This window comes from Rhipicephalus sanguineus, chromosome 5, assembly GCF_013339695.2.
Source record: "Rhipicephalus sanguineus isolate Rsan-2018 chromosome 5, BIME_Rsan_1.4, whole genome shotgun sequence".
NCBI classification, from domain to species: Eukaryota; Metazoa; Arthropoda; class Arachnida; order Ixodida; family Ixodidae; genus Rhipicephalus; species Rhipicephalus sanguineus.
The window spans coordinates 58916234-58941541 of record NC_051180.1 but is presented as its reverse complement, the minus strand read 5'-3'; the positions used below and the strand labels follow the sequence as shown (position 1 = coordinate 58941541).

At 44.3% G+C, this 25308-nt stretch overlaps 4 protein-coding genes across 5 annotated transcripts in view; 2 read left to right on the top strand and 2 right to left on the bottom strand.

The window, feature by feature from the left end:
* LOC119393684 (fibropellin-1) overlaps nt 1–6562 on the bottom strand; it is a 25568-nt gene extending 19006 nt beyond the window's left edge. For both annotated transcript variants that reach the window (XM_037660803.2, XM_049416317.1), the window contains exon 1: nt 6431–6562. In XM_037660803.2, coding sequence (XP_037516731.1) covers nt 6431–6440 — 10 coding nt within the window. In that variant the 5' untranslated portion in view covers nt 6441–6562. The remainder of the gene's footprint in view (nt 1–6430) is intronic.
* On the top strand, nt 149–3620 carry LOC125758726 (putative nuclease HARBI1). Its single transcript, XM_049416316.1, has 4 exons — nt 149–702; nt 1458–1575; nt 1644–2047; nt 3508–3620. Exons 1-3 carry the CDS (start codon nt 412–414, stop codon nt 1907–1909), a joined length of 675 nt encoding a protein of 224 aa, XP_049272273.1. The 5' UTR covers nt 149–411; the 3' UTR covers nt 1910–2047; nt 3508–3620.
* Nucleotides 4595–5441, bottom strand: LOC125758727 (uncharacterized). The gene is made up of 2 exons (XM_049416318.1): nt 5153–5441; nt 4595–5090 (listed from the first exon to the last, which is right to left on the bottom strand). The coding sequence occupies exons 1-2, from the start codon at nt 5431–5433 to the stop codon at nt 5000–5002; spliced, it is 372 nt and encodes a 123-aa protein (XP_049272275.1). The 5' UTR covers nt 5434–5441; the 3' UTR covers nt 4595–4999.
* Nucleotides 5938–25308, top strand: LOC119393683 (methionine--tRNA ligase, cytoplasmic). The gene is made up of 21 exons (XM_037660802.2): nt 5938–6127; nt 8814–8904; nt 8990–9071; nt 9158–9295; nt 9697–9769; nt 9857–9972; nt 10612–10716; nt 10807–10913; nt 11540–11656; nt 11737–11940; nt 13266–13355; nt 14349–14535; nt 16114–16284; nt 17936–18149; nt 18760–18893; nt 19765–19976; nt 20117–20221; nt 21917–22094; nt 23053–23139; nt 23630–23734; nt 25076–25308. The coding sequence occupies exons 1-21, from the start codon at nt 6025–6027 to the stop codon at nt 25238–25240; spliced, it is 2784 nt and encodes a 927-aa protein (XP_037516730.1). The 5' UTR covers nt 5938–6024; the 3' UTR covers nt 25241–25308.

Sequence of the window (25308 nt, the reverse complement as noted above, 5' to 3'; positions counted from 1 at the left end):
TCTTTTTTTGGTGACGTCATGCCGCGTCATAACGAGCATGTCGTCTGCTAAAAGTGAACGGAGAGCGAGCCCGTTCGCTCGCGTTCTCTCGAGCGAACAATGGCGTCGCACGGCATGTATTTCGAGTGATGCGGCGGTTGCGGCTGCCGCAACAGCTGATTTTGAGAAAATTGCGCTTGCAACGGCGCTTCCTTGCTACGTTGGCGTTTCTCGAAGCAGATGCAGAATGGTAGGAGGTGCGAAATGCGTTTGAAGAGATGAGCGTGTGTGAATTCCGGCGTCGCTTTCGTTTCTCGAAACGTACTGTACCTTGGTTGTGCGACGATCTCGGCCCCGTCATCGGGTGCCAACGAACCAGTGGGATTTAAACAGAGCGGAAGGCGTTGTGCGCGCTGAGATTTTTGCGATCGGATGCTTCCAGCGCGCTGTCGGCTGCGAGAAATTCAGCGGCCTGTCGCAGTCGTCCGTCAGGAACACGCCATTACTGTCGTTCGCGGGCAAAAACGGTGGGTGGCCTTTTCCGGAGACCACAGACGCGAAGAGCGAACAAAGGCGGCGTTCGCGCGGCTCGGGCAGATTCCCGTTGTGGTCGGGTGCGTGGATGGTACGCTCATCGCAATCCCGAAGCCCCATGGCCTGAGCTCCGCGGACACGACGCATTACATGTCGGGGAAGGGACTCTACGCATTCAACACCACGATCGTGAGTATTATTCATGCATTGTATGCGTAGCGAATTGTTTCATTTATATCGCTTAAACTTTCCGCTTTACTGAGGCTGTTGCAACTGAGTATAAGTGGGAGCGGTATTTTTGATCTATCCAGAACGGGAATTGGTTCGTTTCAGGGCACTTCGCTTAGGATAAGCGATGAAATCATGTGACGCGGAGTACACTTTGGCTCAGCGGCCTGCACAGTGCATAATATTACTGTTGCTCGTTCGCCGTGTGTACCCGAAGCTTGATTCTCGATTTGTGTTTGTTGAGATTAGCGCTCCCAGAATGTGCCGTAGTATGTCCTTATTGTTCATTGTCGTGATGGACGTTACATGGATCAATATATGGATGGATGAATAAACTTTATTTCGGTCCCTCGGAACGCGCCCTAGCACGTACATTAAATACGCATGGTTTCATAACCCTTTTTTCAGTCGAAGTTTTTCGTGTTGTATATATTTTGTGATACATTGCCTTAAACATACAGCAGTAATTTGGTTAAAAGGCTTTGGTGGCTGAAAGATGGGTTGTTCCAAGCAGTAAACATGCAGACTACCCTTTGACACTGCATTGTCCTCGTGTTAGAACTTATGGTACAAGTCCTACCCTGTCGATGATTTGTCCATAGCTATGTTTCAACAGTCAGTAACAGTGAAGACAGATGTAGTTACATTAACATAATACCCAACATTGTACCCAAGGTCATTTATGGGTACAATTTTGACTGAATTGAATTCTGCAGACATGTGATGCCGACCTCTGGATGTCAGTCCATGTTTCCTGGGGTCATGTCATCACTAGTGGGTATGGCGGGGGAGCCCTCTCCGTCAGCACCTGGAAGCAAAACTTCGGCTTGCTTGGTAAGTGCTGTCAATGCTTGCCACATTCAAGACGTTATCACTACAGCTGTCATGCCGACCTCGTGCAGGAGACTCGAGCTATACATTAGAACCGTGGTTCCCGACACCAGTGCCCGGACGACCAGCTCGTGGCACCCCTGATAACCACTACAACAAGGCCCACACCGCCATGCGCAATGTTGTGGAGTGGTGCATCGCTGTAAGCTTGTGCACAGCTGCTCAAGCATCATTGCTGCTTGTGCAGCTCTGCACGACATTGCGTTGGCGGCACATGAGCCTGTTCTCGAAGGAAACGACGACACCGACGATGCTGACTGCTGCCAGCAGCAGCTGAGCTACCACCACCACCACAACGGGAGCCAGCAGCAGCGCAACCGTGTAGTGAACCTGTTTCGAGAACTACAGGGCCTGCATGCTTGAGCACCTGCGCAGAGTACGCCGCCGCCTGCAACGACCTCGGCAGCATTGCGTGGTGCGTGTTTGTCTTTGTTCATTGTGTTTGTCACTGTGTTTTTTTTACTACACTTCAAATGTTTGCTACACATATCAACGAAACAGCGTTCTCCTATCAATGAATAACCCCCTTGAATAGGTTGGCAAAAAATGTGAAGCTCACCCTGACTCACTCGTGAAATATATTTTGCTCTTGGGGCTCACTCAAACTCACTCACCAAAATTTTCCTCAAGCGAATTCACTCGGACTCAGGCTCACTAAAATGTTTTCACCCGGACTCGAACTCACCAATGTATTACTCACTTGGACTCACAGCTCGATCTGAATCTGAGTGAGTCGACTCATGAGTGATTTTGCCGACCTATGCCCCCTTGTCACACAACGCCATGCTGATGAAATGCTTCGACCAGGTTGTAAAATATGGCGCTTCACACTAAGCACAAGTGAGAGCTCAACTGTGAATGGCACATGGTACCATTCACAGCCAAAGTGGTAACCGGAAAAGGCTGTTTGAATCAGGACAGCAAGATGCGGTAGCTTTAGTGCAACAAGAATCGTGCTTGTAAATGAAGTGAACAACAAGGGTGGTGTCAGAATTGAAATTTTATTACAAGTATCACGAGCAATGCACATAAAAAGCAAAATAAATAAATATCCTTTAAATTTAATGCCAAGGAAAAGAATATAAAAGTAGCTTCCTTTTATAATATACAAATGGAGTTATTACAAAGTGCCTGCTGCTCCTCTGCAACAACACACGCGTCTCGCAGCACGAAAGTCATTGTATTACATGAAAACAAGGCACAGTCGAACCGGTATTAATTGAACTCGCTAAAAAATGCAAGTTGTTGGTTGCTGATATGTCTTCCTCTATTATTGATTTCTGTTTGTACCCAATCCTGTTATCTAAACACTTCTAAGCAACACAACACGTATTCGTCAACTATTTTTTGGTCTTGCAATATTTCAAAATTGTTGTGCAACCTAGACCTTTCACAAACGCTGTTCTTTTTTTCTAGGATGTGTAAAAATCGATAGAAAACGTACAGTGTGCCACAATATTCTACACGTATACACTATAAACATAAGGATACACTACAGTGCACTATGTGCATATACTACAAAATTGCTCAATGCATGACTTTGTATAATGAGATTTTAAAAAATGACATGGCAAAACATGATTTATAAATGAAACCACACTGTGCTATGCACATGTACTACAAAACTGCTGAATGCATCACCTCGCACGATGAGATTAAAAAGAAATGACATCGCAGGACACGATTTACCATTGATCTACACGTTACTTTGTACAATGAAACAGCACATCAGTGCTTCTGATATGCAGAAAAAGAAAATTAACTGAAAGAAAATTACAGGGCACCATTGAAGCAAACCAGCGTATCATAGCTCGTGATGTGAACAAAAATAAATCTACATATATGTACAACTAGTCTTTACAAATCACTGTGCAGGTGCCTTCCGCTGCAATGAGGGCCCGGGCGAGGGTACCAACGTCTTGCAATTTGTGGACCGCGTCACCGAGAAGTTGAACCTGACGCAGCTTTCCAATGATGCCTGGCCCTGCCGCCTGGTGTTTGCGGCTAGTAACTCCAGCGCCTCGGCCTGCCGGTTGCCCCCATCTCGCAGCTGCGGCATGAGCTGGAAACCAAGAAATGTGTTGCCATTATCATCTATAAATTTCCTGCTACCGACTCTTCGCTGGAAGCTTCTGTTCGTGAAGAGTTTTAGTGTGTGCAACAATTTCCTCTCTGTTGAAAATCCAGTGACCCAACGGCATCCATGAATGGTGCTTGGTTCACCGCACAACCAACGCACTTCGTTTGGACAGACCAAAGCGGTGCCGGAATTCATTTTCGCTCATCTCATCAAACGCATCTCACGCCTCTAACCACCTCTGCATGAGAAGCAACCAAACAGCCCTTTTCAGGGCTACACAATCGTTTGCCCGGCTTTACGCGATGACTGACACAATCTCCTTCCGAAACCCTAGCTGCTGCAGTATGCAAAACATACAGCAAGCAGGTGTAACACAGGTGCAAACATGTGCATTTGTGTATGATGGCTATGTGAAAAAGTTATATAACGAGCTTGCTTTTTGAACAGTATATTTAGCAATAGAACATTTTCAGTTTCACTTTTGAAGCAATTGACAAAATAGAGAAACATTTCAAGATGTTGAACATTTTTGCAATGCTACCTTTTTGCTACATCTGCAAGGCAGGACACCTGTTTATTCCATCTGACAGTTATGCATACAACTAGCTCCTGCAACCGTTTGCCAAATTTTTTTTGTGCAGCCTTTTGTCTTTATGCCCACAGATGTCATCTCTTCACAAACATATGCCTGCACGCATGAGCATCACCTGTGAGCATGTAACACCATCTACAGTTAATCAAAAACATCAGCGAAACTTACGAGCTGGGGCACGGGAAAGATCCTGGGCCACATCCTCTTCAGCCACACCAGTAGCAGCTGGAGCAGGGCTCACCTGTTATAGTAAGAAGTTTCTTGATTGACACACTGAGTGCAATAAGAAGTATGGAGTGGAAGTGGACAATAGCAATGTTTTTTTAGAATGTTTCAACAGCGGCATGCTATGACACATAGACTTCGGAGAGAGGGGTGGAGGGAGGCAAGCCTACTGGCTACGCACCTCACTCGACTCGAGGGTCTGAGAAATGGGTTGGAACACGTAGGGTGCTCTAATGAGCTTCGAAATATAGTTCGCGGCTGTTCTTTCGTCATCACCGCAAATGTGGCTGTTTCGCATTCTGTTCTGGGCGGCGCAACGTGTTAGCACCTCAGCTAACGCGGCGGCCGGGTGATCCACTCGATATTGTTTGAAAAAGTAAAACTAACAGCGCGTAATGGCTCGAAGCAAACGAGCCCACTTGTTCGCAGCATACAAGTAACAATGATATTCTAAGCCAGTGCTTACCGATTCAGACCACCCGAACTATGGGCCTCGCACACTCGTCCCTGTCAAGCACGACGCGGCCGCGGTAATCCGAAATCTGGCCGCCTCGGGTGCCGCTGTAAAGCACAAGCGGGACGTGTAAGATGACCGACCACAATACAATTGTGCTCGCACTCACCTCTGCTGCCCTCGGAGTTTGGCAAGACCCTGCTGCGAATAGTAGCGCTCATTCCTCCATCGGGCCTGCCACTGGGCCCTGGTGTTACGCGCAGGGACTTCTTCGTTCAAAAGCGCTACTAGCTCCTGCCACATGTCGTCCCGGTCCTCCCTCGTGAACGACGGCTCCAGCGGGCACGACAGCGTCGCGATCTGTGGGTGCTCTTTCACAAAAGCCAGCAGAAGCTCCTTTTGACGATCCGACACCCGAGAACCAACGCAGACGTTGCGATCGGACGACATTTTGGAACTACGTCAGCCGCTACTTTTCTCTTTTTTTTTTTTTCGCGTGCGCGACACCATCTAGCGACGACGTCAAAAAAAACTAACATTATTAAATATCATCACTCAAAGCTGTTGCTGTTTGAAAAAGTGTTTGAGCTTGAGAAGCAAAAAAAATAATTTTCTGTAAAGGAGTTATATTTATTAAAAGGCGAGAAACGCTTCACGGTCCCTGTGCCGACGTCACAGGATGCGCGTCTACTTCCGGAAAGCTGTCCGCTTCACGATTGGCTGTTCTCTTCCTCTCGGCGGTTCTAGGCGGGAGCGCTGCGCCTCCTCTCACTTCTGTGACGTAGGCACCGCAGAACGAACGCGGAACGAACAGATCTCCGATCGCTCCAAAATAGAGCGAGGATGACGCGAAGGAGGATATCTACCACGTGACCTTGCCACTCCTCCACAAGCGTTCCACAAGCGAGTACGGCGAGTATTTCGGCCGTCTCCACAACTCCGTATGTAGAGTCTAGAGGGCGCTACGTGTCCTTTCGCCGTCCCTTTCTCGAGCCGTGCCCGTACAACGTACTTGTGCACGTCGTTGTCTTCCGTGGCAAAATGAAGTTACACGACTGTAACCACAATTTCTACGGCATCAAAACAGCGATATTCGTCGAGATTACCGGTGAATCTGTACCGACAGTGATTGCCAGCCTCAAAGGTAAGCAAAATGCGCCGCCGCGTATCGCTTGTCTGTGACCCGCGAATACGCTGACCTAGTTGTTCATCAAAAAGCGCGCCTAGCATTGTAAACGAACGCAGCCTGACTAATTTTTGAACAGGCTACGTAAATATAGTCACCAAGACGTACCACCGTATAGTTCCAATCGGTGGATCACTCGGCAGAACTGACGCTGAGAAGTGATGTAACGTTAGACTCATTCATTCATTTCCTTGACACGTGCAACGCTCGTATTTAACTCGTGTAACAGCAAACATAGCTGTTTGTCTCAAACGTACTCACGAGGCCTCATTTATGAAGAAATTCGTCCTCACTGGCGGCACCCGGAGCAGTTTCGCTTACGCTTTGAAGTTTTCCTCTCAAGCTGCAACGTAGCATCCCGTTATGCCTGTCCACGCGAGCTGCCAAGAAAAGGAAGACGTGAGCCGGTAGCCTTTCTTTTTGTTTTAGCAACTATTCCACTGTGTGATAAGGTACAAATGTATGTATACGCAGATGACATTGCGTTTTTCGCATCTGATTATGACATCCATTTACTCCATTCAACGTTGCAATCATATTTAGCAACATTAGACTCCTGGTTTGAAGATATTCGAATGCAACTAAACGTTACCAAAAGTGCCATAATTGTTTTTCCTTTACATATGCCTGTTAATATTTCTCTTCACTATCGGCAAGAAAGAATTCCCCAAGTGGACTGTATTAAATATCTGGGAGTAATATATGATGAAAAACTGAGCTGGCGTAGCCACATTAAACATGTTAAAGCTAAGGCTACACGCGCTGTCGGAATGATAACTAAACTTGGTCGGCTCCGTTCTGGGCTACGCAGAGATACTCTGATCATGATTTACCGTATGTACGTTCGCCCGATTCTTGAATTTGGATGCGTGCTTTTTTCTGGTGGGCCAGCATACAAGATTATTCCTTTGGTTCTCTTAGAGCGCCAAGCTCTTCGGAGTTGTCTTGGTGTTCCTAAATTTACAGCTAATAGCGTGTTGTATCAAGAAGCTCGGGTACCCGCTCTTGCTTGCAGATTCCGTATTTTGACAGTTAAAACATATTTAAAATTATATGCAGCTACTCCAAGACGGTTGCAATTCGTATTTTTTGCTGAATCGAGTGCTTTTTTCAATGAGCACTGGTCCCGTCTTCATAAACCTCAGATTTTGTTTGTTCAAACATTGCTGGGACCCCTAAATGTTAATATCTCCGAAATCATCCCATTAGATAAATCCATATCCAATGTAAAAATAGAATTCGACGACATATTCCCAGCAAATGCGAAACTCTTGCCCTCTAAGTATTTAAATGGCGTATTCGAAGATCACCTCTTACAATTAGGAATTAATAATGTAATTGCAACAGATGCATCCATGAATGATAAGAGAGCAGGTGTGGGTATCTTCTCCCAATCATTATCCTGGTCATATTCATTACGCCTTCCAGATTATACTCCTATCTCTGAAGCGGAGTTAATGGCAGTTATTTTAGCCCTTCAAAAACTTCCCGCAAATCATTCGACAGCTGTTATAGTGACCGATTCATTATCTGTGTGTTCGTCCCTCACTACAACTTCGGAGTCAGTTATTCTAAACACATTCAGGTCATTAATCCCCATAAACATTCGCCTAGTGAGGCTCATATGGGTTCCAGGTCATCGTGGAATATTTGTAAACGAGATGGCTGACTCACTCGCCAGAGTATCCCTTGAAGGCACAGTTTTGTCAGTTATGCCTCCTACAGCTTATGTCACAGCGGCGAGGTTCAGAAAATTTTCTCTTATTGAAGATTCAGAAAAGATTAAAATACCGAATTCAGAATATTCACACTTGCAATTTGCGTGGGATAATAAATGGTGTCCCACGCGTAAATTGGAAGTATCCATCACTAAATTAAGATGTCGTATTCCACCGCTTAACTTCTACTTAAACAGGTCTGGTCTGGTCCCATCCCCTTTGTGTCCCAACTGTAACGAAACCGAAAATATTGACCATTATCTACTAAGATGCCACCGTTTTAAAAACCAAAGGAAAAAATGCTTTGAAATTTTATTTTAAAAATTAGGAATACCACTAAGTACTCTAAATATCATCTCCTTTGGGGCTGCTTCATTGGAATTCAGTAAAAGGAATGTCTGCGGGGCCCTCTGCGAATTCCTGATTGACACGATGAGATTACCTTGCTAATCCTTTGTTTATCAATTTATTGTTTCCCATCCCCTTTCCCCGAAAACAAAATCTTATTTATTTCGTTATTTCCTTTTCTCTTTCATCACGAGAATCGCCTTATTCTACTTGAAAAATGCCACCTTTCCCTTTCCCTGATTTTCTTTTTTAACTCAATGTTCTAATTGACTGTAACCGCCGGCTTCTTGGCCAATCCCTCGATGTGGGTGTGAGTCAAATGCAAGGAACAAGCAAGCAAGCAAACTACACCAAGTGTTCTACAGCAACAACTGCGGCCGACAAGGGTACAGCGAAAGTAAATGAAGTTAATTGCATCTTTAATTGAACGCTACACGCCGGCATTTATTCGATTCCTTAATGAGTTCCGTTTTTGTTGCCTTTCGTACTGCCTGATTTTCGACCTGTCATTCAAAACTGGGCCACTTTATTGCGGGGATTATCTAGTAAACTGATCGTAAGTCATGATTTTATTGCAGACAAAGTCGCGCCTTACCTCACCCGTCCAAAGCTCCCTGTGCTAAGGCTTGAAGATGGTACTACGTTATTCAATGCGAATGCCATATGCAGGTATTTGTTTCCGGCCAGACCCCGAGTTTCTCAATAGCGTTATGTGCGAAGGAAGGCGATAAATGTTTCCGGTGCCTACTTCCAGGTTTCTGTGGGAGAAGTCTGGGAAAAATTCAGTTCTGATTGAAGACGAAGAATGGTGCGAATGGGAAGCCGTGAAACTACAGGTAGTGCTTTTTTTTTTTTTTGCGTATAACACGAGATATTCGTAAACCACGAGCCTACTGTAATGTTCATTTCCATTTGTTTGCAGCCTGCCGTAGCAACAGCTCTCTTAGAGCATATACAACATGGAAAGGTCAACGGCGATGTACAGGCCGCACTGAAAGCACTCCTGAGGCACCTAGATTGTCTCATTTCGCAACATTCCACGTTAAGTAAGAATGCGCAAGTAAGTTTCTTTTCTCAATAATTTAGCTTGCTCAAGTTGGTCCTCATAATACATGAGGATTTTTCCGAATTGGGGGGGTAAGCTTATGGGAGGTCTGGTACCTAAAGCTGAGTATGGGGAGTCAACACTTTACTCAGCTTATGCGTTAAAAAATTCAGGGGGAGGGGGGGGGGGGGGGCTCAGAACATCCAGGCCCCGTGTTCACTGAGAAATATGACGATGCAGTACAACTTGTAGCAGTTTGATGTAAACACTTAGCTACTCAGGTACACATTTAAGTAATTTTTTTAAACTGTTGCATGGGTAAGTGGTGCAGCTTGTACATCTTCAGTATTTACAGTGTGCCTTGTGCTCTTGCAGTACATGCCCATGAAAAATTATTTCTTGTGATTCATGTGCAGGGTCTTGGCTTTGCTGACGTCATTGTTTGGTCTTCCATACTGCCACTTAGAACTGTCGACAGCTTATTTACAGGTAACCCAAGAGAGAACATACGACACATTATTTTCTTTAATTGTGTGCTCAGAGGTTCTTATATGTGTTGTTGTCATATTGGTGCAGGTCTAGTAGTTCCTTGCAAGGCTCTGTGTAAATGGTTCACTCATTTAGAAGACAACGCAAGTCTTCAAAAAGCACTGAAGTTGGTTCTTCCAAAGGAAGGCTGCAAGGAATTCAAGGTCAGTTGTTCATCTTTGGATTGATATTGCGGCATTGGCTTCTTGTTACCTCTTCATAATAAAATTTAGTCTTTTAACTTCAATGAAACAGTGCTTGACCAGCAGCTTCTGTCATCTTCATTGCAATACTCCTGATCGATACTTGTATGAGGTACACCACGTACATTCTTAAAACAAGGGTGCTGTTCCCATCATATCATCAGTAATTGTAATGACAATGTAGTGAAATACATGTGGGCTGCTATCAACTGTGTCTGCATGACACAGGTAGTTGATAGCACATAATCTTAATTATGCAAATAATGACACATCATCTTAATTATGCGACCAACCATTTTGTAGTAGTGTTCAAGAGGATTTATTGAAAGCTTTGTTAATTTGTGGTAAGGTCCTAGTTAATTCTCACCTTCTTTCATGTATTGGTTGATCGAAGGTTAAATTCCATCCAGCTTGAAAATCGAAGTTTTGTTCATGGCACCCCTAGTGCAGGCATAGCAAGCTAAAGTCCTATTTTGTGTCTGTAATTGTTCTTGTAGGTTTTACAGCTCCCTTTGCACTACTAGTACTTCTTACTCTTCTAACCATTCATTCCACTACTGTGCCAAATTTATAGAAAAACTATTATTCTCCTTCTTTCAGGAATCCCTTTCAGCATTTGCACCACAGTGTTCTCCAACTGCGGCACCAAAGGCAGCCGACACAGCCCCCCTGAGGCCAAGTGTCAGTTGCTCCCAAACATCAGTGGTCTGTAGCATTTTTACTGGAATAGTTTTACTTAAAGTGTATCCTTTGGTGCTTGAATTGCAATGTGTACTTCACTTTGTGACCTTTCAGGAAGAGAGGGAACACACATTAAGTGCGGAAGAAATCGACAGGGCCTTTCAAATATGGACAGATCCTCGGAACAAGGCCGCAGAACTAAAGAAGCGGACCGTACCTGTGTATGTGGCTGTTTCAAGTTTGCAGATTTTGCAGGCTGCACGACTGTGTCGCGCTTCAGTGCAGTTCTTATGCAACACCGTTAAGCAAACTGAAAAAGATATGATCGCTGTGACTGCAGATTGTTGTACATATTTACATAGCTTCCAGATATAATATGGACACCTGCTGCACTTTAAATGCGTAAGGAGTTATGCCACTGAACACAAGGTCGCAGGTTCGAGCCCCAGCATCAGTATTCTTGCTCTTATGGGCACCAAAATGCGGAAATCATGCACTATGGTTTGGGAGCACCTTAAAGAATTTCAGATGGTCAAAGTTAAGTGAATAAATTGAAAATCCAAAATCACTTGAGCTCAAAGAATCCTTTTGTTAGGTGTCTGCCATTGTTTCTTCGTGTGCTTGAAGCAATTGGGAGTTGGTCTTCCCATGCGTTTCTCGGCCTGTGTCGCTTTTGATTTGCTGCTACCATTGTGTTGTATGCCGTTAGCAAAGATGTATGCAGCATTTAAAAATGCACAGATATACTACTAAATGCTGTTATATGTTTCAGGCAAATGTTGCTTATACATCCAGAGCTGTATGTGTGAAAAAGGATCTCATTTTTTTTTTTTAATCACTGTTCTAGACTCCCCAAGAAGGGCGAGAAAAATGTCCTCATCACAAGTGCGTTGCCATATGTCAACAATGTACCACACCTGGGGAACATTGTTGGGTCTGTATTGAGTGCTGACGTGTTTGCGAGGTAAGAAATTTCCAACCAAATGTTCCTACCTTCTGCTCCGTACTCCAGAAGGTAATGCGACTGTTTTTTTCGTGCATTAGGTATTGTCGGATAAGAGACTGGAACACATTGTATGTGTGCGGCACTGACGAGTACGGCACGGCCACAGAGACCAAGGCGTTGGAGCTGGGAATCACCCCTCGTGAGATCTGCGACCGGTTTAACAAGATCCACAGTGACATCTACCAGTGGTTCAACATCTCCTTTGATCATTTTGGAAGGACGACAACCGAGCAGCAGACAAAGTAAGATCATTAAGCGACACCACCGCTACTGCATTCATTGACTTTTGGCTCGGAGTGTTGCCTCGCAATGGCACGTGTGGAAGGTCATGTCAGTGCCAAGACTTCAGTAGGCCTTGGTGCCCTTTGATGGTAATCGCAGCATCAGGTTTAGGCCAAAGCTAGCTGCAACAGAGACATACCAGACACCTGAGCGCATTTTTGCTTGAACTTTGTCCTCTCCGAAAATATCGGAAAGAGTGTATGTGATATTGTTTATGTGCTAGAGTCACTCTACAAACAGGCATTTGAAAGACAACCTTCTCCCCTCTTTTCATTGCTGAAGTAAGGCTTACTTTTATTGGTTTGTGAAGTAAGAGGTGTGACAAGAGTTGCAAATATTTTACTCAAAAAAGTGGGACTAAACTAGAGCTGTGCACGGGCCGTATTTCCGAGCCCGAGCCCGGCCCGGGCCCGCTGACTTTGTCGAAGGCCCGCCCGAGCCCGACGGCACAGGGCTGCGAGCCCGCCCGGCCCGGCCCGACGTACGAAAACACAATCCCGGGCTCGGCCCGGCCCGGCTCGGCTTTTTGAAGGTTCGCTGCGAAAACAAAACATCGTTTTCCGGTAATTTGGCGTTTTATTGAGCATGTCAAATATGATCAAGCGAATCACGACGAACAGTCTCTATTGCACAGATTACAAATTGTCGTGTGAAAACAGCAAGCAGTCCAACAATTCCGGCTTCAACGAAGTGCGGCGCTTTTGACCATGCATGCGTCAGCTTGCACGAAGGCGATCTACGTCGGGTCGCTCGTCGCAGTCGTGTGCATTTTCACTCATATGGGATTTGGCCTTAAATCTGACGCGAACAGTCGCATGGCGCCGTCACTAGCTCAGGTGGTGTTACTTCTCTGTTTGTCGGAGTGCAACAGAGGCAGTGCTTTACCTGCTCCCCTTTTGTTTAAAGTAGCGAATGTAAAGGAAAAGCGGTAGAGGGCCTTCGCGGAAAAGGCGCTGTATGCGTGCTGGAAAACAATTCCCGCTCATTCGATATATTTCGGGCTTCAGTCGGGCTTTGCGCCGGGCCCGAGCCCGGCCCGATAAAACTCCAAGTAGCCCGAGTCCGGCCCGAGCCCGAGGTGAATATACGTTGGCCCGCCCGAGCCCGGCCTGCGGGCCGGGTCGGGCTCGGGCTTTCGGGCTACCCGGAGCCCGTGCACACCTTTAGACTAAACCAAGAAAGTTCACTGCAGTTGAATGGATTTCAGGCAGTGCAATGTGCAGTTGCTCAATTCTGTTATGTGTTCTTACCACTGCTTACGTCACTGGCACTTGTGTTGTTTCAGAATTGCACAGCAAATCTTCCTAGAACTTCACCAGAATGGATATCTGCGTGAAGAAGTGGTGGAGCAGCTCTACTGCAGCCATTGTGACAGGTAAGCTTTGTCACATTCCTATGGAAAGATTCCAAAATGACGGTTGATATCTATTGCAAGTTATGCGTACTACAGTAGCAGTTGAGCTTAGAATGTGTGTTGTGGCACGTAGTCAGTGCTTATGTAAAACTTTGTCACTGACAATCTAGGTTTTGGCCGTCATAGAGCCTTAGTTTTGTAGTCGCATTCTGTTGTGGTGTCAGGTCATCACCAGATGCCTAGTCCTCGTGGACTGAAAAGTGACAATTTAGGGCTAAGTAATGCTCGTGCTTTTGTTTCCACCGTCTTCAGCTTGTGTCATATTGGGGTAATACCGACTCAAACGTTTATGTTGGATACAACCTTACCTTTAGCAGCCAGTTTGCCTAGCGACATGACGCGGTTATCTTGAGCAATTGCACACACTAATTGTAACACTGAAAGTTTTGATCTGTGAGCACTGTCCCCAGTGGCGGGCTTCAGATATTACAAGTGCCCATTTTTTAAACAAGGAATGGTTTTCGAATCTGTGAGCACTGTCCCCAGTGGCGGGCTTTAGATATTACAAGTGCCCATTTTTTAAACAAGGAATGGTTTTCGTTTAATGCTATTTTTGAATTCCCTTTGATTTTGCTGCACTGGAGCAAGGCTGAGCAGTATAAAGCTTTAATAAATTCATAACATTCATGAGTGCTATGACTTGCTGTCATGGCTTGCTGTTGCTCATTCTCCTAATTAATTTTAATAATTTATATAGTACTTTCAAACATTATTATGAGGAAACCACATCAGTCATGAAGATACCTTCATTATAATTGGTATTGATTACAACCTGATCTTACGATGAAAACTTTTAGATTTATTTTCTTGTACCTGATAACTATGTACATTCTTCGAGGTTTGATTGTGTGATGTATGCTTATAAACACCTTTGTCTCAAATATTACTTAATTTGTGTTCAAAATAAACCTCCAGTTTGATTGTCTGTTGACCATCTTGACCATCGGTCTACAGGTTTCTTGCAGACAGGTTTGTCGAAGGCACCTGCCCATTCTGCGGCTACGAGGATGCACGGGGAGACCAGTGCGACCTCTGCTCAAAGCTAATCAATCCAACAGAGCTCAAAGAAGCACGCTGCAAATTGTGCAAAGAGCATCCGGTGCTGAAGACATCGGGACACCTTTTCATTGACCTCCCTAAGGTACAAAGATTACACTCATTATGAGTCATTGCACTGGCTATTCTGCTGCGTGTTTTCTAATGTGGTGTCACACATGTGAATGAGGTTCTTCTTCTTGTTTCTACTTTTGCGCTGAGCTTTATTGTAGGCTTTCCATTCCATATGAACACCTGGTTCCATGCCTTAAAAGGTAGTAGTACTGTATGTATTCTTGCAGTATGTATCTTTTCAAATGTATCTTTGCAATCTTGGAGCATTTTGCACATTCACATTTTGTTCCTTAGGCTGCAGTCTCTTATCACTTGTTTTTCACCCTCTAGGGCAGGCACGTAGGCAAGGGGGGGGCCTGGGGGGCCCGGGCCCCCCCCTTCTAACCTTCGTCCAACCTTCTATATTTCCGGGCAACTTTTTCTTCTTTTTGCCATGGAAAGACTTTCTTTCGAACAATTAGGCCTCGGGCCCCCCCCCCCCCCCCCCCCCGAAAAAAAATTCTGGCTACGTGCCTGCTCTAGGGCATAATCTGTTCTTAGTGATCATAATCATTTGGGCTTTGGTTCCTTATATATGTTCTGCAGAACAGCTTAAGTGCAGCTGTGGGCGCTAGATATTCATAATTATCACTACAGTCAAACCCCTCAATAGCGAAATCGCCGGGGAAGCGATTTTTGTTCGTTGTCGCCAAAATAGAAAAATACACACATCTGTTACTTCGCACAACAAAAATTTTTCAAAGAAGTCGCTGATCTTATGCTGTCTTTTGATTTGAGAATCGTAGGCAGCGAGCTGCACGGGATGCCGAACCTCTCTGGAATATTCGCCTTTTTTCTGTTTTTCGTAGCTTCAGCGTTGATCCTAGACTTCTGAAGAGTCAAAAACTTACTCTTTTTTAATAGGAGGCGCGGCGGCATCTTTCCGAAAGGTCAAACAACACTGCACGTAAGCAAAGTGCGGGAGATCTCGGCGTGCACATGGAAAGACGCGCAGCAACAAACAGTTCGGCAGTCTTCAGAACGTCTATTGGCATGATGTCACTTCCATGGGTGTGGTCACTTGAAACATCATGTGCCGACGTAGTTGCCAGCAGGGGCGTTAGCAAAATACTGTTTTCAGTGAAAAAAAGAAGTCTTGTTGCTATATTATCATCATCCGACTGAATGTAAATGGCCATGGCCGCACCGATGCTTGTTGGCAGAAACATTTGTGCCCGACTTGTCCATTGAGCGGTGCTGCAATTTTCGAACTTCTGGGTTCTCAATTAGCTCATGGGTTGAAAAAAATGTTGCGTATTACTAACTGAAACTTTCGCTGTTGTGGGAGTGCTTTTTAAAATCTCTTCACTGTAGAGAGCAAATGCATTGAACTCTGTGGACGTTCGCCGGAGACGCCAGATTTCTTCGTCGCCGCAAGAATTTCGTTCTTGAGGGCTTTTGTTATTGAGGGGTCCAACTGTAGTTGAGTATCAGGGATTGCACTCTGACCGTTAGGCGTTATCTGTCATTTTGCTTTGATAAACACATAGCAACTCGAGTGATCTTAGCAGCAAAATGTAGAGCTTTTCATTCTATGAACAAGAGTGTTGCCTTTTTAATTCCTTCATAGATTGAACCTGTTTTTATGGAGTGGTTCAAGAAAAAGACTTCAGAGGACCAGTGGACGCAGACAGCCAAAGTGATAGCGAGTGCCTGGCTCAGGGATGGCCTAAAGCCTCGATGCATCACGAGAGATCTGAAGTGGGGCACACCTGTTCCGCTGCAGAATTACAAGGACAAGGTAAGTGTAGTGCAGTAAACGTTTGCTTACATTTCCTCCACCATGACAATAGGATAGAAGTCTCAAGCATACATGCTTTACAGAGAAGCGCTACATCTCGGCAAGGTTGTCTACGTGGCTGTAGGAAAAAGGGGACTCATAAAGATGATCCTAAACTTTAGCTAGAGGGGTGCATTATGTTCCCAGAAGTATAGGGGCCTCTGTTCTCTTACAAGCTGTTATGTAGCTGCAGAGAGAATTGCAGTTGGTTACAGAAAGTCAACTAGTCATCCATGTGGCATGTTTGTTGCACATGGCCTCAGAGAGTGGCACAGGAATTCTGCAGTATGCCAACCATCTCAGAGCTTCATGTTCTGCCACTCTTTTTCAATCAGTCTGTGCCATTAAGAGATTAAGAGAGCATCATATGCATGAAATTCTATGAACAAAGCTATTGTTTGCTTTTAATTAGGGGTGTGCGAATATTCGAAAGTTTCGAATATTCGTCGAATATTACATTCGAAATATTCGTATTCGATTCGAAAATCGTGTATTCGAAAAGTTTCGAATATTCGATAACTTCGAATATTCGAGAAATTCGAATATGCGATTCGATTATCATGCATGAAATAACTCGTCTTCCACATTTCTGCTGCGTTCGTATCGCTAAAAACGTTGCCGAGAGGAGCGATAAATATCCTAAGTACACGTAGGCACGATATCTGCCTGCGACGAGCGCCCCAATACGTATGATTTATTGATGGTGCATCTCCGACGTGCAGCGCTGTTGGCGATCATGTAACCGTACATTTTCAATATTATGCGGCCGTAACGTGCCGCACTACCACTCGTTCACTATGCGGGACCTCTTCTGAAGAAAGACAGTGACCCACGTGACTGGTGGCGGACTGTTCAGATACCCCAGTCTGGCAAAGCTTTGGCCCATGTAACTCCCTATACCAGCCACTTCTGTTCTAAGCGAGCGTGCCTTTTCAGTGGCGAGGGGGGGGGGGTTGTCTCTGTTACAAGGGAGCGCCTGCTGCCTGATCATGTGGAGGAACTCATATTTCTTCATGATAACATGTAGTCATCATTAGTTTCATTGTGCCGTGATATTTGCTTGTGTTGTGATGTGCGTTGTCCTAGCCTGGACATTGTGTTCTGGAGATAGCAGTGTATGTTGTGTTGCCAGTCAAGCTGTTAATGTTTTTTTTTTTCAAATAACTACATGTTAAATAAAATATTGTTACTGTGGAGGCATTCTTGCTTTGATATTCGATATTCGATTCGATATTCGAAGGTGGATATTCGTATTCGATTCGTATTCGAAAAATTTGATATTCGCACACCCCTACTTTTAATCCGTTATTTTGAAGGTATCGGAAAGGCATTTGTGTGAAACTTACAATCGTAGATTTTGGAAGAACAACACAGGCGTTTTGGCTCACAGTATCCCAGGTCTGTATGTATAAATGACTAGACTGCAGTGCTTGTACCAGCACCTTTTAGTGTTTTGAACTGCTCTGTTAATTGATATAGCTTGGGCCACAAAATGGCAATGAGAGTGAATGTTAGCAAATACTGAGCAGTAGTTACGTCTATTATGAATGGTTAGTCTTGTGTTACTAACGTTGTTCACAAGTGTTGCCCTTGTGTGCATTTTATTTTACAGGTGTTCTATGTGTGGTTTGATGCTCCTATTGGCTACCTCTCCATTACGGCCAACTACACTAGTGAATGGGAGCTCTGGTGGAAGCAGCCTGACCAAGTGAAGTTGTACCAGTTCATGGCTAAGGACAATGTACCATTTCATGCTATTGTGTTCCCCATGACACAGCTGGGCACACACCAAAGCTATACATCGGTTGACCATCTCATGGCCGTAGGTGAGTCTGTGGTTTCCTGATACCAGAAGCATACTTCAAATTCGATGATCACTCGCTTTAGCCACAATGTAAGATTGATGACGATTCTGTCATTTTCTTGCTTTTCTCCGCTGTCCTTGAGAACAGTTATTGCTACCATAATGACTTGTGGTGACCATTGAAAGGAATGATGAGAGTAGAAATGGGGGCAAGGCTGTTCTTTACTGGGTAGCACATTGTATCACTGCGCATTCTTCCATGTCTTCTAAGACTAGAAAATGAGGAAGTTCCTGATCAGGTATTTTCACTTGTAAACCTAAGGTTTCTGTTAACACTTGTAGGGCAGCTTTGTACTGAAGGTGTTATTGCAAAGGTGTTATCCACTTTTACAATAATGTTATTGTAAACTTAAAGTACAGTAAGTTCCACTGCCAAGTATTCTGACAGCAGTGGTTGCAAAGCTTCTGTGCTCCCCAACTTCTTCGTGTATATTTTTGTGACCATTGTTCTGTGAACAGCATGCTGGAACTCTCGCATAGGTGTACCACTGTTGTACCTCACTATGCCTCCTTTTTTTTTCTTTTGATGAAGCGAGATGTTTGATTTTTCTGTGCTTTCTTTTCTTGGCCAGAGTACCTAAATTATGAAGATGCCAAGTTCTCAAAGAGTAGAGGAGTTGGTGTATTTGGGAATGATGCCCAGGATACCGGTATCCCTGCTGATGTTTGGAGGTTCTATCTCATGTACCAGCGTCCTGAAAACCAGGTACTGCTTTACTCCTCTGCGACCCATTATAAGCTAATGGCCCTTCTAGTAGAAGTATAGCAGCTCAATAAACATTGACTTCTTGGCTCTGCCTTTTGAAGTAAAGGCAAACATTGGTGTAACAAACCACAGTGCAATGAATTATTTCATTTCCCCATCTGGGTTCCATTGAAAACCACTTTTTGTAGTTGTAGTTGTTGCTGTTTTCACTATTTAATGAAATGACTTTGTGCCATGGTTTCAGCGTGAACGAAATCCTCGCACAGTATGTAGCACACACTCATTCCTTTTACGACAAATGAAAGATCGGTAAACACTGAGTGCTGGAGAGTAACCCTTTCACTGGTGCACTTTTACATGGAAACGTTGCATGCTGGAACGAAATGCGACACCTTGAAGATGCTGTATGATCATGCTAAACAAGCTTGCAGCTCAGTGAGGGCTGGGCTTCACTGCTGTTACAACTGGGGTGTGTACTTGTGGGAAATCTTTTTGTGAGTTGTGTAGAGTATAATATTGAGTTGTGTGCACCCGCATGTGTTGTATTGACTGTCGTGCATGCATTTATTTGTACACAGATCACAGGTAAATGTGTTTGCCGATGAGTGCATTAAGCGTTGCAGCTTATCACAGTGAGAATTATACGGATGCTCAGAGTGCAAAAATGCCCTCTTTGCTATTGTAGTGCTCTAATGTTCAAAGGTGCACACAGTAATGTTTCTTGCCAATGGTCTACGAGGTCATTCTTCATTTGCAGTCTAGAACTTCATTCTGCATGCATTAAGAATTTGCTGTGCATGTTTACGTTCTAGGAGTAAAATTTGAGTGATTCACTCATTGATTTCTGTACTCGCATTGTTTCTTAACGCAGGACACGAGTTTCTGCTGGAGTGACTTGCAGCTGAAGAACAACTCTGAGCTGTTGAACAACCTTGGAAACTTCGTGAACAGGGCACTAACATTTCTGTTCAATAACTTTGGTGGCGTGGTACCTGAACTCAACATTCTCGAAGAAGACAAAGTGGTCATTGCTAAGCTGTCAGCACAACTGGGACACTACATCAATTTCATGGACAAAGTCAGGTATGGGCAAGACTCCTTTGACTGCTTGCCTTCAATGCTCTAGTCGGTAGAAAATGATTTTCCTGAAAGTCGGTCATTGAGCAATGGTCACTGGACCTGCGCATTTCTGCAGCTAATGTTGTTTGTTTTCTTCATTCTAGGCTTCGTGACTCGATTCGGTGCATATTGAGCATCAGCCGAATAGGCAACCAGTACATCCAGTTCCACAAACCTTGGGAACTTGTGAAAGGCACACCAGAGCAAAAGTAAGTTCCTGTTTGATATTTTGTATCAAACAGTATCATTACCCGAGTCTTTATTCTGACTTTGCCTGTAGTTGTGATAAGCCTACCCTGAACAGTCCCCTGCAGTATATTGCGCCTTTTGCTCTTTCTATGTTCTATTTTTTTCCTTGCTTACTGAGATGCCATGTCTCTTCAGGCATCTAGATTATAAGTTTTGAACCCAAGTTGTAAAAAGAAGTTGAATTTTAGCATTTTATGTGCCAATACCATAACCATAAGCACAATACGATTATGAGGTACGCCGTGATGGAAGGCTACATATTAATTATGCCCACGTGGGGTTATTTAATGTGCACTTATATCTAAGTACATGAGTGATTTGAAACAGGGAAGCAGAGAGGAGTGACTGGCAGCTGTGCAGTTGTGTTTTCGAACCCTTAAAAATGCAAAAAAAAATGTTATACCTCATAAGAAGCCTCATTTAAGATAGTGTATAGAGGACCCTTCGTGCAAAATTTTGTTAGAAATACGAGTGGGAGCGCCGGGGGAAAGCTAGCAAAGAAATACAGTAAAATCTCTAGGTCCGACCCTCGTTAAACAGGAAAATCTGATAATTTGGTCCAAGCATGTGCATTACTTAAGGCATCAAACTTGTAACTTTGGATATACCCAACCACACCCCGTTTAACTCAGATGATCCTCAGTGCGCGCCGAGTGTGAAGTGTCGCAAATGTGCATTGTCAAAAAGCGAAAGAAGTGCCAATGTCCAATCTAAACGTCTTGTCTGCATTCATTATCATCAGCTCGAATTATACGGTAAATACAGGAAAACTGCAATGCTTCATGTATCGCATCTTAACGAATGTGTGTGACACATGGCTTCACAACTGTGTGATTTCTATCTATGAGCACATGCAGCGACCTAAGTTTTGTCTGTAGCGGCTGTTGCAGACAGTAGTATTGTTTTGACTTGGTAGGCTGGGCATGTAAGCCGCATGCATGCTTTAAAAAAGGTGTGAATGCTATCTGTGATTGCAACGCTGACTACAGTTTTTTCCACAGTGGAGGTAACGCTCAGTAGTTTCGTTTTGACTTGGTGCAGTTGGCATGCACTGTCAAACATGGGCGAAGCTGTTGAGGATAAAGAGCAATTCTACAACAGCCCGCATGATGGCACCACAATGTATGGATAATCTGCTGGTGGCCAGGCCACTGGCTAACAAAATTATCATGTGTGTGTGCTGGGAGTGAAAAGTGTGACACGTCCTGTATGAAGATACGGGTCTTATGCGGTGTATTGTGAAGGAAGCAGCGAGATGACAAGAAATGCATCTTGCACACTGCTTTCATACAAAAGATTTGTGGATTCATTCAGTAAACGTGTTTAAATGTAATAGGCATTTGCGTAACATTTTCTTGGTACCCACGATAACTTGACATACAGTTTATTCAAACATTTTTCATTTTCATGGTCCTGTGACATCTGAATTAATGAGATTTTACTATAGTTTTTGATACAGAAACTTTAAGCAATGCTCTGATTACCGTTTGCCAAATGCGACGTATGACAAGAGCATAACCTGGAACGTGTGATTCCTTGGCATGGCCTCGGAGATAAGAAGATGGTACAGCTAGCCTTTAAATATCGAGATGTGTGGTGGTTCTTATGTGGCTGTTTTTGCTGGATGTTGGAGTAAAGTGATGCTGTTACTGCAGGCTGCGGTCGGCAAGCATCATGGCACTGTGTGCCAATGTGGCGTGCCTGCTGGCTGGGCTGCTGCAGCCGTTCATGCCTGAAACCAGCGAAGCCCTGAGACAGCAGCTGAATGTGCCCGTGTTAAAGCTGGAAGCTCACTTTGCACCACTCTTGAAGGCTGGCCATAAGATGAACAAGGTGGGTGTGTGCTACCTTTATGCCACCTCTGTCATCAGCAGAAGTTTGTGGAGCATTCAAGCGCGGAGAAGATCGATGTTAGTCACCAGTGTGGCAACTCATGTTCACATAAGTGCGAATGTTAAGTCGACGTGGACTGTTAATATACCATTCCAAAAACCTGGCAGCTTTTTTTTTTTTTTTTGTGCCGTAACAATGTTTGAGCAAGCCACATTTCAGGAGTCTGCGTACCCATAGCACAATCCAAATCGCCCGCCTCCTCATTGAGGAGTTGTGATGGTGTACACACCATTAGTGTCCTTTACACTATGGTTTTGTGTGTAAAACGCGCCATGAATGAAATTGCATGGGCACAGCATTTCCTCTTGCTGCAGCTGGAGTTAGTTCACAAGCCTGCAAAGCCAGGGCAGACTACACGAGTCATTTTATTTAAGAAAAAAATTAGTGCACTCATACAATGTAACACGGAGTGTAGTGTTGCAGTAAAGTTTTGAAGTATGCACCTTTTGACTGGGACCGTATGTTACCCACATAACATATTCTTGACAACTAAGACAAGCCTTGCAGTTCATTCTGCTAGTGTCTGCAGTGCTCCCTAGGTATTTCTCAGCCTCAACTTCTGCCCAAGAACACTGGCAAAATATACAGTAGACTCTCAGTAAACGGAAATCTTTTAAACAGAAGTGCTGCTTAAACGGAACAACTGCATCTAACACGATTGGTTTCATACTTGGATTCTGTCCCCTTGTTCATCTCTCAGTAAACGGAACTCCTGTTAAACGGAATACATTTTCCTGGTCCCTTCAGGTTCCGTTTACTGAGAGTCTGCTGTAGCTCATTGATGCAGTATTTGCTGTAGAGTATGTTCCATCTACACTTGCATTCCCTGCAAACTTGTGCCATGCACACTAATGTCCTGTGTTGTACCAAATGACTGAAAGTTCCTTCTCTTCTTCAGCCTCTGCCTCTTTTCAAGAAGATTGAGCAGGAGACAATCGATACCCTGAAGAAACGGTTTGAAGGCAAGACGCCAAGTCCAGCAAAGGTATAGTTGAACTTTGCGTAACAGTGGAAAATGTCGTTGCAAGCCCCCCCCCCCCCCCCCCCCCCCTCCTCCCTCCCTCCCTCCGAGTATGCTGTAGGGCATGCTCATTTTCCATGTATGCATTATAGTAGTAGTAAATATGCCACTATAGAACTCAAGAGAAATTTTGTATAAATACACCAGTCAATTACATTTGCCTTAATTTTGTGACCTTATGTTAGATGCAAACGTGTTTTTGCGGTTGGTCTCAGGAATTGCATCTTGTAGTGTGGAGGCAGATAGGTTAAACTGCAATGCGGTTTTCTTTCTTTCCTTTGCCTTTCTCTCTGCATGGAAACTTGTATTGAATTGTTATTGAGTTCATTTGGAAGCATCGCCAGTGCAAAAAAAAAAGGTGCATAAGAAAGGAAATTTGCTATAGCAATATTTAAAACTTTCTGGGGTGAATGTTTTGGTTTGGCAAAAAACAATGTGCATCTACCGTCTTCAGGTTGTGAATGGCCACAAGGACAGCACTGTCAATTCTGTGAATAGCCATGCCTCCGGTGACACTAGCTCGAATGCAGAAGAGCTCACACACCAAGTGCAAGTTCAGGTAAGCACTGCTGACCCAACTGCACTGAAGGTAACCCAAAAGAGTGTCTTTCCAAAAATTAACAAGCGTCTGGCTAATGCAACTACTACATTCTATCATTAAAAAGGGATTATTATTTTGTGAATACATGTAGCATAACATTGACGTTTAATGAAGCTAGCAACACACAAACCATTCTTACTTATTCAATCATCCATGTAGTATACTACTTTCAAACTCTTGTGAAATTGAGCTACCCAAAAAGTGCTTATTATTTTGTGAATATGTGTAGCATAACATTGACTTTCTATGAAGCTAGTAACACACAAACCATTCTTATTTATTAATTCAATCATCCATATAGCATACTACTTTCAAATTCTTGTGAAATTGAGCTGCCTATTCAGGTGGCACCAGCAATCGTGTCCAAAGTTGCTCTCGTGATAGCAGTGCTTGGAAAATCAATTTGCCCTCACGGTGCTAGTGGTCGAGCGCCAGCTGACAAAATTATGATAGAGCTAAAATAAACCTGCTGAACCTGAATACATGGCACAGAGCAGCTTCTTTAACTGCTTTATATTACCAAAACAAGGAATGCACGCTGCGATTATCGGGTAGAGCTGGTTCCACAGTGCACATGTTGCGGCCTAAGGAATGAATTGTTGGGCTAGTTGGCTCTGCATTACTGAAGCTGTAAATTAGCGCCACGAAAGACAGCCGACACAAGCAAGGGAGACAAGTGCTTGTCCTTGTCTCCTTGCCTTGTGTTAGTTGTCTTTTGTTGCACCAACTTACTGCTTCAGTATTGCAGCTTTATGTACAGAAGGGTCCACTGTTAAAGGGAACACTTGCGTGCAGGACATGTTTGGATATTGCTGTCTTGCAAAAACTTTGTGGCTTAGATTTCCATAAAACTACTGGTGGTTGACAGTTCAGCCTCTTTTTGACAGACTCGTGCAGTGTATGAACAATGTTTCCCTGTCCACTTTCTGTTAGAGGGCCAGCAAAATGAAAGGTGCTCATTGGAGTGTTCCCTTTAACAGAGGACTGTACTGTACACTCGTGAGCAAAAGTATACGGACCTTTGCAGTCTGCACCGTCTAGTGCTGAGCCGTCTGCTGTCTAGAGCATTTCTCTGACAAATTCTGTCAGCGTAATGCTCTCGACAGTTATTCCGTCAAAGCAATGCTCTTGACAGCAGACAGCTCGTGACTAAACGGCGTAGAACCAACTGTGTCGTACAGTAAGCCCATCGCAAATAAGGAAGCAGTAAAAAGAGACAAGTGCGCAGCTATCAAAGCTTTATTTTCCTTTCTTAAATCCGTGCATTTTACAGCGGCAGTGTTTCCTTTGCAACTGTAGGGCAACAAGGTCAGGGAACTCAAGGCCGCCAAGGCAGACAAGGCAGCCATCGACAAGGAAGTTGCACGCCTCTTGGACCTCAAGAAGCAACTTGCGGCAGTCTTGGGCGAGGAACTGCTGCCACCCTCAAACCAGAAACGCGGCGGCCAGAAAAAGAAGAAATGACCAAGCATTCGGCAGGGATACGAGCCACTTATTTATTTAATAAATAACAAAAGCACACAATCGACAAA

Coding starts and splice junctions, on each gene's coding strand:
- LOC125758726 (XM_049416316.1), top strand. CDS start 412: ATGCTTCCAGCGCGCTGTCGGCTGCGAGAAATTCAGCGGCCTGTCGCA. Junction 703..1,457: donor ACGCATTCAACACCACGATC/GTGAGTATTATT, acceptor TGAATTCTGCAG/ACATGTGATGCCGACCTCTG. Junction 1,576..1,643: donor GCAAAACTTCGGCTTGCTTG/GTAAGTGCTGTC, acceptor GACCTCGTGCAG/GAGACTCGAGCTATACATTA.
- LOC125758727 (XM_049416318.1), bottom strand. CDS start 5,433: ATGTCGTCCGATCGCAACGTCTGCGTTGGTTCTCGGGTGTCGGATCGT. Junction 5,091..5,152: donor AAACTCCGAGGGCAGCAGAG/GTGAGTGCGAGC, acceptor TGTGCTTTACAG/CGGCACCCGAGGCGGCCAGA.
- LOC119393683 (XM_037660802.2), top strand. CDS start 6,025: ATGAAGTTACACGACTGTAACCACAATTTCTACGGCATCAAAACAGCG. Junction 10,717..10,806: donor GTTGCTCCCAAACATCAGTG/GTCTGTAGCATT, acceptor GTGACCTTTCAG/GAAGAGAGGGAACACACATT. Junction 13,356..14,348: donor TACTGCAGCCATTGTGACAG/GTAAGCTTTGTC, acceptor ATCGGTCTACAG/GTTTCTTGCAGACAGGTTTG.